The sequence below is a fragment of the Tachyglossus aculeatus genome (assembly GCF_015852505.1).
Source record: "Tachyglossus aculeatus isolate mTacAcu1 chromosome 12 unlocalized genomic scaffold, mTacAcu1.pri SUPER_6_unloc_1, whole genome shotgun sequence".
NCBI lineage: Eukaryota > Metazoa > Chordata > Mammalia > Monotremata > Tachyglossidae > Tachyglossus > Tachyglossus aculeatus.
Genome location: NW_024044828.1, coordinates 10,102,779 through 10,122,020, shown reverse-complemented (window position 1 = coordinate 10,122,020; position 19,242 = coordinate 10,102,779). Strand labels below are relative to the sequence as shown.

Sequence of the window (19,242 nt, the reverse complement as noted above, 5' to 3'; positions counted from 1 at the left end):
ACAGGGAGCATCTAGAGACATAGATCTTCCTTCTGGAAGTGGGGAGGGATGAGATGTCTCTCTCTCTCTCTCTTGCTCTCTCTCTCTCTCCCCTCCCCCCCAACCCTTTACCTCTTTCCCTATCTTGCCCTTTTTCTTGTAATCAGGAGGGTTAGTAAGACCTCAGAAAGTGATTGCATCGGGCTAAAAATATCTGTTCTCCCTCCTTCTTAGACTGTGGGACCGGGATCGTGTCTGATCTGATCCCCAGTGCTAAGCGGAGTGCTTGGCACACCTTAAGCCCTAAGTAAATTTGTTCGTGAACAACATTATCTGATGTGTCTTTTTCTGAAGGATTCTGTTAAGTGTTGGTAGGGAGATTGATTGGAACTCTTATAGCAGGGGTTACCAATCTTCGGGGTTCCTCTTTAGCCCCTGTCCTGTTTTATCTCTTGTGATTCTCTGTTTCCTTTCCCAAGTTGTATGTGTATACAATGTAGTCATGGTACTGGACTTATCCCTCAACTTCTCCTTCCATCTCCTGTCTCCCCCAACTCTCTTCCTTTTCTCAAAGACTTCAGGTGAATAAATGAGGGAAGTGCAGACCGTGACTTTCCTGCCTCTTATTTCAGACTCAGATCATGTACAAGTGGATTGAACCCAAGACCTGCCGGGAAGACCTCCCTGAGGCGATGAAGCTACCGCCTTCTGGAGAGAAGAAGGAATGTCCACCTTGCAACCCCGGCTTTTATAACAATGGGACGTCATCCTGCAGCCCCTGCCCATCCGGAACATTTTCAGATGGGACTCATGGTAGGCAGTTTCAGCTGAGGGATGGTCAAACCTGCACCCTCTCCCCTTGCTTTCCCGTCCCTGAAGGGAGGCCTGGGTCCAATGAGGGGAAGGATATGATATTTAAAGTCAGAGGCCTTTCACAGAACAGGGTTCATATCTAATTAGCTAAGAGAATAGCAGTGTGGCCTAGTGGAAAGAGCACTGCCCTGGGTGTCAGGCGACCCAGGTTCTGATCCTGGCTCTGCCAGTTTTCTGCTACGTGACCTTGAACAAGTCACTTGACTTACCTCACTTCCCTCATCTGTAAAATGGGGATTCATTGCCTGTTATTTAGACTCTGAACTTCATATGGGCCAGGGACTACGTCCTACCTAATTGCCTTGTATCTATCCCAGCACTTAGAACAGTGCTTGGCATGTAGTAAGCACTTAACAAATAAAATAATAATAATAAAGGATTCTAGAAGATGGGCAAATTAACCTGTCATGGGTTTGAACACCAAATGTAATTGAACACTGATGTATTCTTTACGTTATGAGATCAGAAATTTGTCCCTTAAAATCAACATTTTCAGTTTTTTTCAGGGTTTTGTTTGGAATGAGTATCTCATTAGCAAACATACCTGTCTGGAGATCATAAAGATCCAGTCAGCTTATAAATAGATAGCTAGTCATTATATTGCATTTTTATATTTTGGAGAATGTCATGTATATAAAAATTTATTTTCTTTCTAATACGGCTTTGGGGAAAAAAACAAACAACTATTTTGCCCTCTCAGGACTGCAGAGATTGCTGATTTCATCCAATTTACTAGCAGTGTCCTCAGTGAGGGAGGGAGAGGCTGATAAATTGTTTGAATTTATTTGCATTGCTGTTCTGGTAGTAATCACAATAATGAATACCATCATTATTAACTAAAGTGCTTACTTAGATGCAAGATAAGCAAATTGGATCCACTTCCTTTACTCCACAGAGTTCTGACTCAAAAAGGGCAAGAGGACAGGCATATTAGCATCCCTTCACCCCCATTATAGATGAGGAAACAGAGGCACAGAGAAGTTGTGACTTGCCCAATGTCACAAAGCAAATGAGCGGCAGGTCAGGGATTAGAAGCCAGGTTCTCTGACTCCCAATGGATGGAAAAAGGGCACCACATTGTTTTACCTATCAGAGCCCCATTTGTGGCCCGGCATATTTGCCTAGGTTCAGTGGGTTGGATTGGTGTGTAGCAGGAAGCTGAAATGCAGCAGAGGGGCCTCTTGCCTGACCCAGTCCAGTCTAACCCAGGCAAAATGCCAAATGTGGAGCCCTCACCCTGATTCTCAGGGGACAGAGAGGCATGCCTTTCTGCTGTGCTATTGCAGAGTTGTGCCTTTAGCTTCCGAAGCTCCAAGTTCTGAGGAGAGCTGAGTCGGGAGGGAGGAGGGAATTGGTGTGGTTAATTATAAAAGTCCTCGAGATAAGGGATCATGTCTACCAACTCTGTTTCATTGTACTCCTCCACTTACTTAGCACAGTGCTCTGCACTCAGTAAGCACTCAATAAATTCCATTGATTGATTTATTCTTGCAGTACAGGGGATATCACTAGGAGCATAATAACTCTGAAAGAGATCTTCAATTCTTTTTCTTTCCCATGGGGAATGGCCCAAGTATATTTCTCTGACTGGTTTCAGGACTTCCATTTCTTCATGGATCTCAAGGAAATATTGTACTCTTTCCTAAAGGGAAAGGTTTTAAGAAGTTTGGCTCTCTCTCTGGAGCTAAAGCAACTTAGTGAAAGAGGAAGAGATAATTTCCGGGATCCCGGTGTGGCTGGTATTTATCTGTGCGATTGTGTGCACTGATCTTCCCTTGTCCCTCATGTAGAATGCAAGGCATGTCCAGCGGGCACAGAGCCCGCGCTGGGATTCGAATATAAGTGGTGGAACATCCTGCCTGCCAACATGAAAACGTCTTGCTTCAACGTGGGAAACTCCAAGTGCGATGGAATGAATGGTGAGCCCACACAAAGAGTTGGCTCTGTACCTGGCCTGCCTCGTCCCCGCCTGAAGCTCTGGGCACATCGTGGGGCCTGAGAGATTCCAAACACATCTGGCCACCAAAAATTCAGAACAAGTAACACAGGTCCTATACAGCCAAAGAGCAAGATTTTATCACCATGTGGGTCTCTCTTACCAAGGCTTTACATTTGTCTCATGCTTCTTGGGATCTGGATTGAAGGATATTTTTAGCATGTGGGTTTTTCTCTTTATTCCTTCTCAAATAAGTGCCTTTTCATGGACAGGACCTCCCCCGCCCCCTCCTTTGTCTCTGGTGTGAAATGGTTGCACATTGAGGGGAAATCTTTCCTTTGGGAGTGCTTGGAACATGGGTCTAATTCCACATTCTAGTGAGATGCTCCTCATCATCATTTGATTCTTGTAAGAAAAAAGTAGACCTAATGGATTGGGTGTTAGGTGAGAATAGGGTGACTCACTGAAAGCAGGTTCTGCTGAAAGCTTCATTATACCCAGCAAGTTGTGGAGGATATTTTATGCCTTATATGAAGTGAATGTGGATTTTATTTTGTTATGCACACTTAGCTCCTCTAAATGCCAACCTACTCATATCTCGATCTTGTCTATCTTTCCACCGACCCCTTGTCCACTTCCTCTGGCCTGGGACACCTCTCCCTTCATATGCGACAGACCACCGCTCTCCCCACCTTCAGAGCTTTTTTAAAATTACATCTCCACCAAAAGGCCTTCCCTGACTAGCCCTCATTCCCCCTACCCTCAGCCCCATAGCCCTTACGTGCAAACCCATAATTTATTTTAATGTCTGTCTCCCCTTCTAGACTGTAAGCTCCCGGTGGGTGGGAATCATATCTACCAACTCTGTTGTACTCTCCCAAATGCTTACCTCAGTATTTGACACACAGTAAGCACTCAATGAATAGCATTCACTACTTCCTACTAATTTTACTGTACTCTCCCAAGCTTTTAGGACAGTGCCCTGCACTCAGAAGCTGCTCAGTAAATGCTTTTACTACTACATGAAAGATCTAGTCTTCCCGAGGATACAGTAAAAGGAAAGGATAGAGTTGGAGGAGAATGGGCTTTGCCTGCAAGAGATGCTTACTCCTAGTTTTATTCCCAGCACATCCAGATCTGAGGTTTCATAGACTGTGGCATGAGAGACCTTCAAAAGGTGCCGGGCAAGCAGGCAAAGCCCATTCTCCTCCAACTCTGTCCTTTCCTTTTACTGTATCCTCGGGAAGACTAGGTGATGCCTTTCCCCCATTCATTCCCAACAGGCACCTTGGCATTTTCAGACACTCCAATCACCTGGAGGCTAGAAGCCAGAAGTTCTGGATATTGAATGGAAGAAAACTACTTTGTTTCAGAAAAATGCATGCCTTCTCTGAGAAAGATGAGAGAGTCTCCATTCTTATTCAGCTATATCACCCAGCTGTTTCCTACTTGGGAATCAAGGAGCAAAGAAATGCCTTTGCCGGTGTGTGCGAGCCACATAAGTGGGCCTGTCATTTGCGACTGAAATCGATCATGGCTGCTTCTTCAGGAGAATTTAATTCCTGTGATGCTGGAGTTTTTGAGGGAGAGTTATGAGAAAAACATATGCCTTGATCCAACTGAGGCTGCTTCTCTGCACTGATTTTAAAATTAGGCATCTATCTTTGCAGGTTGGGAGGTGGCAGGTGATCACATCCAAAGTGGGTCAGGAGGCTCCGATAATGATTACCTCATCTTAAACTTGCATATCCCAGGATTCAAGTAAGAAAAAACACTTCTTTCTGACCCTGGGCTGGGCTGACTGCTTTTCATGTTGTCTTGGGTTGGAAGACACTGGGTAGAAATTCCTTGGCATTAAGTTGTATGAGTGTATTTGTAGAAAAATAAAATGTTATGTAGGAAGTTGACCTGAGAAAAATGAATTCCCAAGGCTTTCCAGAAGAATATATGAATGGAAAGGATGGTAGTATTTATTCTTACCTTAGCCCTTGTTCAGTTCAAACCAGAAACAGTTATAAACAACAATAAAATAGCCAAGTGACAGACATTTTGGGAGAGGGAACATGACTTAGTGAAGTTGGTTATGGAATTAGGGAATAATAAATGAGGTATTTAGGTGCTTATTATTTGGCAAGCACTGTATTAAGTGCTGGAATAGATCAAATATAAGTGGATAGGTCAAGTCCCTGTCCCACAAAGGACTCACAGTTTAAAGGGGAAGGAGAACAGACACTTAATCCCCTTTTTTGCAGATGAGAGGCTCAGGCCCTGAAAAGTTGTGGCCTGCAAGTGACAGAGCTGAGATAGGAACCCAGCTTTCCTGACTCCCAGGTTGTAGGTACCCAGCAGACACCTTTCAAATAAAATTACTCCTTTTCAATTGAAACTTTCACTGTCAAATGTCATGGTACTCTGGGATCTGATATTTTTTCACCTTAAGGATCCCTGGATGGTCTAGGGCAAATCACAAGAAGCAGCATGGCATAGTGGAAAGCGCACAGACCAGGAAATAAGAGGACCTGAATTCTAATCCCAGCTCCACACCACTTGTCTGTTGTGTGACTTTGGGCAAGTCACATCCTCCCTGTGCCTCAGTTCCCTCTTCTGTAAAATGGGGATTAATTCCTACTCCTTCGTACTTTAAATTACAAGCCTAATAGGGGAAAGGGACTGTGTCCAACCTGATCATCTTGTATCCACCCCATTGTTTGATACAGTGTCTGGTACGGAGTAAGCACTTAACAAGTTCCTTGAAAAAATCACTTAAGCCTCTCTTTTGGTCTGCTTCTCCACAATAACATGATCAGCTCCCCAGCAGTGTTTAGGGGTGTTAGTTTGTGTTGCCGTCATTCCGTTGAGAAGATTCCGGTATTTGCATCCTTAGTATAGTGTGGATCTGGAGCAGTGATTCTCAGATAGCAGAGTTTTCCCCTATACCCGCAGGTGGTTTCATCACAAGATTTAGGGGACTGCGGCTATTAAAAATCAGAATCACGTGAAAGCATTCAGCACGTACAGATATACCTGTGTGTCAGCCAGGGAGTTTCTTCTCAAAGTGTGTCTTCGTGTGTACTCTGCTTCCTTTTCTGTGGAGGCCTCTCAGCATCACTGTCTCTGCAGGTCTCCTTGTTTACCTCTGTTTCTCTTTGTAGCCACACAGATAGCTCTCTGGCAGTGAGTTATCTTGGTGGCTGTAGATTCCTGACAAACTGTTACTCTGGGAGCTGGGGGAGGAATGTCTCTCTATGGAGGCGTAGTTGTTTTGTGGAGGGATTTCTGGGTTTTCTGATGTTGATTTGAGCAAGTCACTGAATTTTTCTGTGTCTTGGTTTTCTCATCTGTATGAGAAACCTCCCCTCTACTTAGATTGTGAATTGTATATGGAACAGGGACTGTGTCCAACCTGATTATGTTGTTCCTATGCCAGCACTTATTACAGAACTTGGCACAGAGCAAATGCATAACAAATACTATTTTTTGTTATTATTTCCAGTTTGATTTCCAAATTGTAGTTAGACCTCAAAATTACTGCCTTTCCCTTTGGCCCACAGACCTCCAACATCCATGACAGGGGCCACGGGTTCTGAACTAGGAAGAGTAACCTTTATATTTGAGACCATCTGTTCAGCTGACTGTGTGCTCTACTTCATGGTGGTAAGTGAGAAGGTGATCTCTTCATAGTGAACCATGGAGCCTAGTAATTGAATAATTTGTCAGAGTGGTCTTCTGTGCTGTGCTATTTCCTGTTCTTATTGTTCTCTTAAATCAGCATCTCCTATTCATTTTATGTAACCCTACAAGCACACACAATTCTTTAAAAAAATCAGGAAAAGCCCAAGTCCACCAGGAACTGGCAGGCCCAATCATTCAAAAGTACTTTTGAGTGCTTATTGTGCACAGAGCACTGTACTAAGCACTTGGGAAAGTACAATGTAACAGAGTTGGTAGAGTTGTCATTTCCTGCCCAGGAAGACAAATAGAGAATATTGGGGAAAAGTAATATCTTGGGGGAAAGCCCCATGTGGGACATGGATTGAGTCCAACCTGATTAATTTGTTTCTACCCCAGTGCTTAGAACAGTGTCTGGCACTTAGTAAGCACTTAACAAATACCTTTTTTTTATTAAAAAAAAAGGGGATGGGGAGCTGCACAGTGGAGAATCAGAGAATGAAAGCAAGGGCAGGAGAAGGTTTAAAAGAGGAGAGATTTGGGGGTGGATATGAAAAAAACTCACTGAAGCACCCTGGATGAGACTGGGGGGATGTTTTGTGAATATAATTTTTAGGAAAAAAATTGTATTTTTGCCTCAAATTTGCATTGGACAAAGAGTCATGCTATCAGCCATATACTGTTAGTAGTACTGAAGCTGTGACGACAGAAATCAATTTTTTTATGGTGTTTGTTAAGAGCTTACTGCGTGCCAGGCACTGTACTAAGCATTGGGGTAGGTACAAGCTAATCAGGTTGGACACCGTCCATGTCCCACACGGGGATAACAATCTTAATCCTCATTTTACAGATGAGGTAACTGAAGCCCAGAGAAGTTAAGTGACTTGCCCAAGGTCACACAGTAGACAAGTGGCAGAGCCAGCATTAGAACCCAGATCTTTCCGACTCCCAGGCCCATATTCTATCCTCGAGGTCACAATGCTTCTCAAGATGAACAGACAGGTACTTATTGTGGCCATCCTGTGTCTAAACCAATGCAAGGAACCATAATGTCATCACATTTGTCTGAGCCCCAGAGCGTAACAGTTGTACTGGGTGTTGGGGCCAGTATGAAGAAGCAATCAATGCCATGGCAACCCTGCCTTGTCTGTTCAAACCTAACCTAGCACTTTCCAGTCCTACAAGGCCTTTATTTCCGACCAAATAATAGTTGCCAGGACCATTTTGTGTAGTTTGCTAATAAGTTAAGAATCTGAGAATTTTTGTAAGCTCATTGTGGGCGGGGAATACATCTACCAACTCTGTTACCTTGAACTCTCACAAGTGCTTAGTACAGAGCTCTGCCCACAGTGAGCACTCGATAAATACCATTGATTAATTGACTGATCCAACATAATGTCAAATTCACCTGGTGTAAAAATGTATAGTGTTAAGAAAATGCAAATACATTGTGCTCATATTAGAAGGTGAAGTAGATAGAAGATCCATAATACTTGGGATCAAGTCATAGGCAGATTTGGGCTTTCTATGGCTTTTGTTTTTACCATTGTGTGGGGCTAGCCCCAGAAAACTGGGACTGCCCCTCCAGGAAGAGAAATCAACCTTATCCCTTTGGAAAAGGAATATTTTATTTAAAGTGGGATAAATTCTAGGGTTTGCCGTAAAGTATCTGTTACTAGGTTGCTGTAATAAATGTTGTAAATTTTCAGTTTGTGGTATTTATAGAATGCTACTCTGTGCAGAGCACTGAACTAAGTGCTTGGGAGTGTACAGTTCAGTTGATAGACATGATCCCTGCTCTCCAGTAGCTTTGTGGGCATTTTTAACGTGTCCAGGAAGCGGGGGACTGTCATAGGCTGAAAAACCTGGGAACATTAGGCAGGCCGAAAACTGTTAGGAAGCTTGAGGCCAGGGATCATGTCTAACAACTGTATCGTACTCTCCCAAGAGCTTAGTACAATGCTCTGTGCAAAGTGAGCGGTCAGTAAACCTCATTGATTGATTGATGGACCGGGACTGGAGCAGGCCTGGGTGTTGAGCCAGGGGGTGAGGCTGGAAAACAGCAGGGAGCAGAACCTGATGGCAGGCAGGTCTAGAGAGCTGGGGCATCAGCAGCAGAGCGTCCGAGAACTGGGGATGCAGAGCTGGGGAGGAGAGTTGCTCCAATTTGGAGAAAAGAAGGAGGTTCTTTGGGGAGAAGCTTTGAGAACAGAATATCAGAAGTGAGTGGCACTCCCGGGACTATGGGGTTTGACTGTTGGCAGATTTTCGATCTGCAGCTTTCAGATCTTTCGGTCTGTGGCCCAAGTGGTGTACCCATGGATTTAGGGCATGCTCTGTCATTAAAACTGACCTTGCCGTTTGTATTATAGGATGTTAACAGGAAAAATACCAACGTGGTGGAGTCGTGGGGGGGAACCAAAGAGAAACAGTCTTACACCCACATCATCTCCAAGAATGCAACTTTCACCTTTACGTGGGCCTTCCAGAGGACAAATCAGGGCCAAGACGTAAGTATATGCTGACTTTTCCAGACAGAGACAATGCTAGAGGGGTAGTCTAGAGTCCCAGTTAAAGAAAAAAAGAGAGGAAGAGACAACTGGGTACATTCTGAGCACGTCCCCTTCAGACTTCATTCTGGGAAATTAAGAGTCTGACCTTCTCCCTGAGACTTGTCTTGAAGAAGTGTCTCCAGCATCTGCAGGTTCGGTAGGGTGGAGGAGATGGCATTCCTTTGTAATTATTTTGTTTTTGAACTTTGGGCAAGTGACAGGAAATGGGGAATTGGACCCTGCCAGAAACAATGTCATTCAGAGGACTGGGTTGGCCAGAAAACATTTACTGGGGAGTGGCAGTATGAACTTTTGAGAATTTCTCAGGGTCGTCACCTTCCGCTCTCCTTTCAGAGCAGACGCCTGCTAAATGACATGGTGAAGATCTACTCCATCGCTGCCACAAACGCCGCTGACGGAGTAGCCTCAACCTGCCGCACCTGTGCCCTGGGTTCGGAACAGTCTGGCTCTTCTTGTGTGCCCTGCCCTGTCGGCCACTTCATTGAGAAAGAAACCAACCAGTGCAGGGAATGCCCCCCGGATACCTACCTATCTGTTCACCAGATCTACGGCCAAGAGGCTTGCTTCCCCTGTGGCCCGGGCAGCAAAAGCACCCCGGTATGGCGTGGCTCTGGTATCCGTCACCTGCCCCGTGTCCTCCCCGTTAAGTGGGTTTCAGACCCCGTAGGCAGAGACAGATCTTCATGTTGCCCCAGAAAGCCCTATGAGGTGATTCGTATTGAATGATGCTTTTTCTCTGGGGAAATAGAAGAAATTCCATGACAGATGAAAAATGGCATCTGGCGAATTACCCTCAGACAGAGAAAATGAACTGCCCTAATACAGTTGAGAATGGAAGCGACTGTCCAGAAAGTAGCCAGTGGGTCCCAATTCTGGTATCGGGAGTACGTGGGGAGAAAACCTGATAGGTTGAAAGATTTCCTTTTTGACTCTTAGGTAACTCCTCTGAGAATGCTTTCGCTCCATCTTTGCTAATTCTTTCTAGAGAAGTGGCTCTGCAACATAAGCGCTCACTGAGAACCAGAGGTCCCTGAATCAGTTGTGGGTATTTAACAAGTGCTTACTGTCTTTCTTGAGAGTGCAACCCCTGTAAAGTAAGGGAACGGTATATTTTTTAAGTGAAAAATGAAATCTGCAACCTTTGATCTTGCTCATTAATGATCTCTCCTTTTTTGATTCTTTTGGCTCCTCTCTTCTAAAAGGACCATTCATTTTGCTTCAGTGACTGCCTCTTCTCTTATGTCAAAGAAAACCAGAGTTTGAATTATGACTTTAGCAACCTCAGCAACACTGGCTCACTAATGAACGGCCCCAGTTTCACATCCAGAGGGACCAAATACTTCCATTTGTTCAACATTAGCTTATGTGGACATGAGGTGAGTGTTGACCATCCAGGTGGGGAGGAGTTGGTTTTGGAATGAAATCAATTTGATCATTCTCATCCAATAGAGCAGGAGAAATCTTTCTAAAAATCACAGTAACTTGCCAGGAATTGAACTCTGATTTTTGTGAAACCTCAAATAAGTTTTTTTTTTGTTGAACTGGAAAGCATTTTTGTCAAGTTCTCATTGAAGTTACAAATCCCATGCAGAATCAGTTAAATTACCAAGGTCTGTACAATGACATAAGCACTCTGCGGGACATTTTTTTTTTTTTAAAAAAAAGCAAATCAGAGTTGTCTTCCAGAGTTATTTCTTTGGTCAGTATCCGTCTCTTGAATTGGTTTTGCTCCCTTTTTTGTCAACTCAAGGGGTTATGCGATGTTTCAAAATCTGTCTTTTCCAGGAAGAGTTTTTTAAATCAATAGAAATAGTTTGAGGATATAAAGCAACTGGCTAGGGTGACCTTTGGTAGCCCAGCAGCAGAAAGCGTGATAGGTATCTCAGGAGAACCTTAGATTGATGCCTTCTGTGGGGTAGGATTGGGAGAAGTGTGTTGGGAAATATCATTTTCAGCCAAAAAAATAGGAGATGGATCGTGTCATGGTCAAATACTCATCTGTGCATGTGACACTGAATGGAGGATGTGTGTAGTAAATAAAGAATTATGGTTCTTGGCTTAGAGAATTATAGGATTTGTCATCCAAAACTGATCCATTGAATTTTTGATCAATTTATTATTTTCAGTTCTAAATGAAGAAAAAACGGTTATTCCAGCCATGCTTTATGGGAGGGGAAGGGGTCTATAAAAGTTAATCGTATGCTAGTGGGTTAGGTCCAGACTGTTGTTGTTTATTCTGGGTGCTTTATTTTTTTTTGCCATTGGGTGGGTAGTAAGGTTGGTAGGATAGTAAATATTTTGATCATCATAGCATCTTGAGCAGAAACATACATTGCTTCCTGCTGATGGGCTTACACTGAATTCCTGAAATGTCAGTGAGTTTTCATCATCCAACATGTCCAACCTCAGTGATGATGAATAAGCCCAAGTGAAAAAATGTATTTTCATCGTTTACATTTCTTGCTGGAACCTAGGGCAAAAATAGCATCTGGCAAATTACTCTGACAGAGAAAATGAACTGCCCTAATACAGGTGAGAATGGAAGCGACTGTATAGAAAGTAGCCAGTGGGTCCCGATTCTGGTATCAGGAGTATGTGGAGAGAAAACCTCATAGGTTGAAAGATTTCCTTTTTGACTCTTCTCAGGTAACTCCTCTGAGAATGCTTTCACTCCATCTTTTCTAATTCTTTCTAGAGAAGTGACTCTCCAACATAAGCCACACAGGCTGCTTCTATGTGCTAATAGACTCACTCCTTTATTGAACATTTTCTGCAACTTTTTTGGGGGAACCATCGTGTAAAACACCCCCTGTTACCAGGCAAACCTCATCTTTGTCAGTGAAGTGTGTTGAGCAGCAGCTCTTGGAAGTGCAGAAATTGGAGAATAAATCAGGGGTGGGAAGAGGCTGTCTAGAATTCAGACACCACACTGAGTTTATTGAGGACGTCAAGCGACTGGCTGCAGTCTGCCTTTTGACTTTCCTTTTTTCTGCCCAAAAAATTACTTTCTACCTAGTGCCTGTGGTAGATTGGAGGAGGTCTAAATCTATTCATGTGGCATTTTATGCCTTCTCAAATTTGACACCTTTCCTATAAGAGCTTTCATCCTCTCTGTTCAACTTGTCCCAGCTGACGGGGGCTACTTTCCTAAGGCAAACTTTCCTTGGGCAGCAGGTATGATGCTTGCATTTTCTGGAGTGTGAGTGGAGGGTGTCTGCAGTGTGTTCCACCACACTCTGTGGCTCCACTTTGTGCCTTTGGGGGAGGTTGGGAGAGTAGCCCATAGTCTCACTGATGTGGAAACTACTCCCTTTTTTATGCTCTCAGGGGAGGAAGATGGCTGTGTGTACAAATAACATAACCGATATCACAGTAAAGGAAATGGGAACGGAGTCCGAAGATTTTACCAAATTTGTTGGCGCTTTTGTGTGCCAGTCAACCATCATTCCCTCTGAGAGCAAGGGCTTCCGGACAGCGCTGTCAACTCAGTCCATCAGCCTTGCGGATACGTTTTTAGGTGGGTATTTTTTTGTTCCATCTCCAAAAGAAACACCACCATAGAGAACAGGGACAGATAAGGCTCCGGGAATCCCAGTGTAGAGGAACCCCCTTCTGGGACCATTCTTGCCCTCTCTGACCATTCCCAGAGAAGTCTTCTCCCCCTACTTATATCTATGTTATATATATCTATAAATGATACATCTATTTTTTAAAATGGTAATTTGTTAAGCATTTATTATGTGCCACTGCTAGAGTAGATAATAATAATAATAATAATAATAATAATGGTATTTGTTAAGTGCTTACTATGTGCCAAGCACTGTTCTAAGCGCTGGGATAGATACAAGGTTATCAGGTCGTCCCACTTGGGGCTCAAGTCTTGATCCCCATTTTACAGATGAGGTAACTGAGGAACAGAGAAGTTTAAGTGACTTGCCCAAAGTCTCACAGTGACAAGCGGCAGAGCCGGGATTAGAACCCACGACCTCTGACTCCCAAGCCCGGGCTCTTTCCACTAAGCCACGCTGCTTCTCTATGGTGATGGAGAAGCGGGGCCAGAGCAGCAGGGCAGGGCGGGGGGGGGGGGGCAGGCCCAGACCAGGCTCCGCAGGGGCGGGTGTGCAGCAGCATATTAGATACAAGCTAATCAGGTTGGACACAGTCCATGTCCCACATGGGGCTCACAATCTTCAGTTCCCTTTTCCAGATAAGGTCACTGAGGCACAGAGAAGTAAAATGATTTGCCCAAGGTCACACAGCAGACAAGTTGGAGAGGTCCTTCTGACTCCTAGGCCTGTGCTTTATCCACTAGGCCATGCTGCTTCTCGATATATTTTAAATTATTTGTCAGCTGTGTGACTTTGGGCAAGTCACTTAACTTCTCTGTGCCTCCGTTCGCTCATCTGTAAAATGGGGATTAAGATTGTGAGCCCCACATGGGACAACCTGATCACCTTGTATCCTCCCCAGCGCTTAGAACAGTGCCTAGCACATAGTAAGCGAGCGCTTAACAAATGCCAAAATTAGTTTTAAATTATTATATTGAGGTGTTATCTCCCCCCTCTAGACTATAAACTTGTTATTATCAGGTAATGAGCCTGTCAACTGTAATATTGTATTCTCCCAATCGCTTAGTGCAGTGTATTGCCCACAGTCAGCGCTCAATAAATTCCAGTTGATTGATTGACTATAGTTCATTGATCCCATTTTGATTGCTATTTAGGAGCAACTGCGGAAACCACACTGCAGAACATCAATGTGAAGGAAGAAATGTTTCCTTCTCCACCGAGACCAATACCTGACATCCATTTCTTCTACAAGTAAGTGGAAATTTCACCCCTCTGGATCTGCCTCAAATCCTTTTGGCTAAGGGGTACGCCCAGGGGACCTTTAACCCTGGAATCATAGTCTGAATATCCACTGGAAAATGCTCAAGGGTAGAAAATGGGGCCCCAACTGTGATCTTTCCTCCATCACTAGTCATCAGAACATTCCCCAAGCAGGGTCACTTGAAGTGGAAAGAGGTCTGCCTTGTGCAGTTGTGATAGGTGAAGTCTCAAGTAACTTCTGATCTGGTTTTGCAACAGGTCTTCCGTGACTACGGCATCTTGTGAAAATGGACGTTCCACTGTGGTGACGGTGAGGTGTGAACCCACCCGACCAGGACAAGGCTTGATTTCAGTTTCCAGGTATTTTTACCTTACCTTGTACAATAGAAATAATTGTGGTATTTAAGTGCTTACTATGTGCCGGGCACTGTACTAAGTGCTGGGATGGGCACAAGTAAATCAGGTTGGACACAGTCCACATGCCACGTGGAGCTCACAGTCTTAATCCCCATTTTACAGATGAGGTAACTGAGGCACAGAGAAGTAAGGTGACTTGCCCAAGGCCACATAGCAGACAAGTGGTGGAGCCGGGATTAGAAACCTTCTGACTCCCGGGCTCCTGTTATTTCCACCAGGTCAAGCTGCTTCTCTCATCGTCTTGAAAGCATCAGCGACTAAGGAATAGGGAAGGGGCGTAGGCCTCCCTTTCTGATCTTCTGCTGTCGTTGTCACCTTTGTGACCCTTCTCTTTCCCCACTTGAAGTGTCGAGGACCTTCAGTATTGTACTCTCCCACATGCTTAGTACAGTGCTTTGCACACAGTAAGCGCTCAATAAAAACGATTGAAAGAACGGATGGAACTGGAGTGCTGTCGTGGGGCTGCTAGGTCTGCAGAAAGCCCGTTCTCCCTTCAAGCAGTATCTACGTAGGCCACAAGAGGGGGCTGTACCACCAGGTTTATCATCTTTTAGACCAGATTCATAATAATAATAATAATGATAGCATTTATTAAGCGCTTACTGTGTGCAGAGCACTGTTCTAAAAGCTGGATAATGGCTTTTATTAAACGCTTACTAAGTGCAAAGCACTGTTCTAAGCGCTGGGAAGGTTACGAGATGATCAGGTTGTCCCACGGGGGGGGGGGGGGGGGGGGGGGGGGGGGGCTCACAGTCTTAATCCCCATTTTACAGATGAGGTAACTGAGGCACAGTGAAGTGACTTGCCCAAAGTCACACAGTTGACAAGTGGTGGAGCCGGGATTTGAACCCATGACCTCTGACTCCAAAGCCCGGGCTCTTGCCACTGAGCCATGCTGGGTTCATTCAATTGTATTTATTTTAGACTGTGAGCCCACTGTTGGGTAGGGACTGTCTCTATATGTTGCCAATTTGTACTTCCCAAGTGCTTAGTACAGTGCTCTGCACATAGTACGCGCTCAATAAATACGATTGATGATGATTGAGCACTTACTGTGTGCAGAGCACTGTACTAAGCGCTTGGGAAGTACAAGTCGGCAACATATAGAGATGGTCTTCTTTTAGACCAGATTCATCATCATCATAATAATAATAATAGCATTCATTAAGCACTTACTATGTGCAGAGCACTGTTCTAAAAGCTGGATAATGGCTTTTATTAAACGCTTACTAAGTGCAAAGCACTGTTCTAAGCGCTGGGAAGGTTACGAGATGATCAGGTTGTCCCACGGTGGGGGGGGGGGGGCTCACAGTCTTAATCCCCATTTTACAGATGAGGTAACTGAGGCACAGTGAAGTGACTTGCCCAAAGTCACACAGTTGACAAGTGGTGGAGCCGGGATTTGAACCCATGACCTCTGACTCCAAAGCCCGGGCCCTTGCCACTGAGCCACGCTGGGTTCATTCAGTCGTATTTATTGAGCGCTTACTGTGTGCAGGGCACTGTACTAAGCGCTTGGGAAGTACAAGTCGGCAACATATAGAGACGGTCTTCTTTTAGACCAGATTCATCATCATCATAATAATAATAATAGCATTCATTAAGCACTTACTATGTGCAGAGCACTGTTCTAAAAGCTGGATAATGGCATTTATTAAGCTCTTACTAAGTGCAAAGCACTGTTCTAAGCGCTGGGAAGGTTACAAGATGATCAGGTTGTCCCACGGGGGGGCTCACAGTCTTAATCCCCATTTTACAGATGAGGTAACTGAGGCACAGTGAAGTGACTTGCCCAAAGTCACACAGTTGACAAGTGGTGGAGCCGGGATTTGAACCCATGACCTCTGACTCCAAAGCCCGGGCCCGTGCCACTGAGCCACGCTGGGTTCATTCAGTCGTATTTATTGAGTGCTTACTGTGTGCAGGGCACTGTACTAAGCGCTTGGGAAGTACAAGTCGGCAACATATAGAGACGGTCCCTACCCAACAACGGGCTCACAGTCTAGAAGGGGGAGACAGACAACAAAACAAAACATGTAGACAGGTGTCAAAATCGGCAGAACAAATAGAATTAAAGCTAAAAAATCACCGGGCAAATGTTACAGTGCTTCCCAGCAGGTGAAGGGCTTTACCCTACTTACTACCTTGGGAAAATATCTCCAGGCTGATTTACACTCTGCTACATTGCATAGACAAAGAAGCCGAGGCACTGACCTAATTGGGAAAAGTAGTTGACTAATAAAATATCCCCAAAAACCTGAAAAATGGTGAAGATGAACCCAGTTATCCTAGAGTGTGGGAATTATAGCCTTGCAGAAGTCCACATGAGAGAAAACCCACATTCACCTGTTTCTGGTGTTTTGTGAATGTATACATGTGTTTGTGACTTGTTCGTGAAGGAAACGAGGAAGCAGAGGTTATTGTGATCCTTAGTAAAATCTTTGGTGCCTTAGCATGGTCCTGGGCTGATAACCACCTGCTGTGTTGGAAATAATAATAATATCTGTTAAGCAATTACCATGTGCCAAAAGACTGTACTAAATGCTGGGGTAGATATAAGATCATCTGGTTGAACACTGTCCCTGTTCCTCATGGAGCTCACAGTTGAAGTTAATGGTGGAGCAGGTATTTAATCCCCATTTTACAGAAGAGGAAACTGAGGCCCAGAGAAGGAAGTGATTTGCCCAAGGTGATCTAGCAGACAAGTGGTGGAGGTGGGATTAAACCTCAGGTCCTATGAATCCCAGGTCCACTGAGCCAGGCTACTAGGAAATACTTGTAGAGCTCTAATTGAAAGGCACTGCTCTAGAACTAGGTTGGAATAATGGCTCTGTCAAGAATGTCTTGAATAGACATCTTTATAGAGGGTCACACACGGGGAAAAATCCTGCATTTTTCTATAAATGCTATGAACCATTGTAGTTTACACTTTTGCGTTGTCTTTTTTGCCATGGTCCCCATATTTAAGGGTGTTTAAGGCATTGGAGTTTTCCAGACTCTTTATGTGTCCTATTGGCTACTCTGGGACATCCTGCTTGGAAATGCGGTGCTTCCTGATTGTATCCATGCCTAGCTGTCCGGCTGGCCCAGCCTTGCCACTCTTTCTCCAGTTGAAAAGGAGCTGGAGAGGCTGGACTGGGAGGTTGGGCTTTCAGATCCAAACTTTGGACGGGAAAGAAATGACCAGAGTTAAATTTATTTTAATTTAAAATTATACTGTAGTATATTGTACTTCCCAAATGCTTAGTACACTGCTGTGCACTTAGTAAACACTCGATAAATACCTGTTCTCCCTCCTACTTAGACTATGAATCCCCTGTAGGACAGGAACTGCATCTGGCCTGATTAATATGTATCTTCCACGGGGCTTTGAACAGTGCTGGACACATAGCAAGTGCTTAACAAATACTATTAGTATTATTATTATCGATAATAATAAAAATAAATGATTGAATCCGGGTTTTCTCCTTTGTGAAGCAAAGTAAGCAAAGTTGTGTTCCCTTTCCATCTAATGTTCACTCGCAAAATTACACCGAAGTACTATTACGGTTTTTACCATCAGCCAATGTTTATGGAGCCTGCCATTATGTGCAAAGCGCTGTAGGAGCTCCTGTGTGGAGATACAAAGGAGAGGCACCGTCTCCACCCTCATGTCTTTTCAGAGGGTTTTAAAGATGGCCAGGGCTGTGGTCTGGCGGATCGGTGGAAGAAGGATGTTCCAGACCAGAGAGGCGGTGTCATCAAAAATGATGCATGTGTAGGTTCTTCAGTTTTTCAGTGCCCATCTGCATGGTTACTTTAGAAGCACATCTATCAGTCAGTGATAATTATTGAGGGCTTACTATGTGCAGAGCACTGTATTAAGCAATTGGGAGAGTACAGTACAACAGAATTAGCAGGACTGTTCGCTGCCCATAACAAGCTTACAATCTAGAGTGAATGTTGACTGTTAGAGGATGGTTAAGATCCATTGCCCCTGGCAGACATGCCTAACATGTCTAAGACGTGCCTAGACATAGGCACATGACTATTGAAGTCCCAGTCTGGGAATATATGTCAGAAACATCTTTCAAAACCAAAACCTCTCTCTCTCTCATTAAATAAGATAATGGATCCGCTAGGTTGTGCTTGTTATTTCTGTAGTATCCAGGTGTCTGTAGGCACTGTGTCCACAAACGGAATTGGAAGCTGAGGCTGCCAAACTGGGTGTTGCTTAGCTCAATCCTAGAGGAGGATTTTGAAGCAAGAGGCTAAATTTACACAAATGAAAGGGGTTGAAAACCTGGGATGTGATGAAAGAAAAACCTTCTACTGATTTTAACAAATTCCTGAACAAAGCGGATTCTACCCTCCTCCCCCTCACCCCCTGGATTCTTTTTCAAATGGTTCTCGCTATTTTCAGTGAGAAACGCACACCTAGTAGCAGCAGGCTCGAAACCTCTGATTCATGCAATGTTTTAGTGTGCCAGTAAATGGTGAATGGCGGATTGATCCCTGAGGACTTTGCTGCCAAGGAACAGGACACGGAAACTCTTTCTTTCTCTGCTGAGCTTAGTCTCCCCCGTCCAGGGGCCTCATCTGGAAAGTGGGCACAAGCATGACCCCTCGGACTGGCGTCAGGATAATCCACACATGCTGGCTGGGTGTTTGACCACCTTTCTGAGCTTCCCATGCTCTGTCTTTTCTTGTTTAGCCTGTGTCCGGCTGGCACCTGTGATGGCTGCACCTTTTACTTCCTGTGGGAGAGTGCAGAAGCCTGTCCTCTGTGCACTGAGCACGACTACCACGAGATTGAAGGAGCTTGTAAGAAGGGAGTTCAGGTATGGAGCTTACCCACTGAAGAGTTTAGTGGTGCAGGTGAGGCCATTCAGGCTGGTCCTTCCCCCCAGGAGAGCTGTTCTGGGAGATATTCATGGATAAACTAAAGGAATGTTTACATGTATTCAAAATCAAGACTGGTGCTTTA

The 19,242-nt window shown here is 44.4% G+C and overlaps 1 protein-coding gene across 2 annotated transcripts in view; it reads left to right on the top strand.

Moving 5' to 3' along the window:
- Nucleotides 1–19,242, top strand: part of ELAPOR2 (endosome-lysosome associated apoptosis and autophagy regulator family member 2) — a 93,643-nt gene that overhangs the window by 66,485 nt on the left and 7,916 nt on the right. The window contains exons 9-19 of one of the 2 annotated variants that reach the window (XM_038741037.1): nucleotides 612–792; nucleotides 2,643–2,771; nucleotides 4,459–4,549; nucleotides 6,340–6,442; nucleotides 8,830–8,967; nucleotides 9,364–9,627; nucleotides 10,233–10,406; nucleotides 12,358–12,547; nucleotides 13,754–13,850; nucleotides 14,118–14,219; nucleotides 18,970–19,096. In XM_038741037.1, coding sequence (XP_038596965.1) covers nucleotides 612–792; nucleotides 2,643–2,771; nucleotides 4,459–4,549; nucleotides 6,340–6,442; nucleotides 8,830–8,967; nucleotides 9,364–9,627; nucleotides 10,233–10,406; nucleotides 12,358–12,547; nucleotides 13,754–13,850; nucleotides 14,118–14,219; nucleotides 18,970–19,096 — 1,596 coding nt within the window. The remainder of the gene's footprint in view (nucleotides 1–611; nucleotides 793–2,642; nucleotides 2,772–4,458; nucleotides 4,550–6,339; nucleotides 6,443–8,829; nucleotides 8,968–9,363; nucleotides 9,628–10,232; nucleotides 10,407–12,357; nucleotides 12,548–13,753; nucleotides 13,851–14,117; nucleotides 14,220–18,969; nucleotides 19,097–19,242) is intronic. The other variant, XM_038741036.1, reaches the window with a different exon arrangement.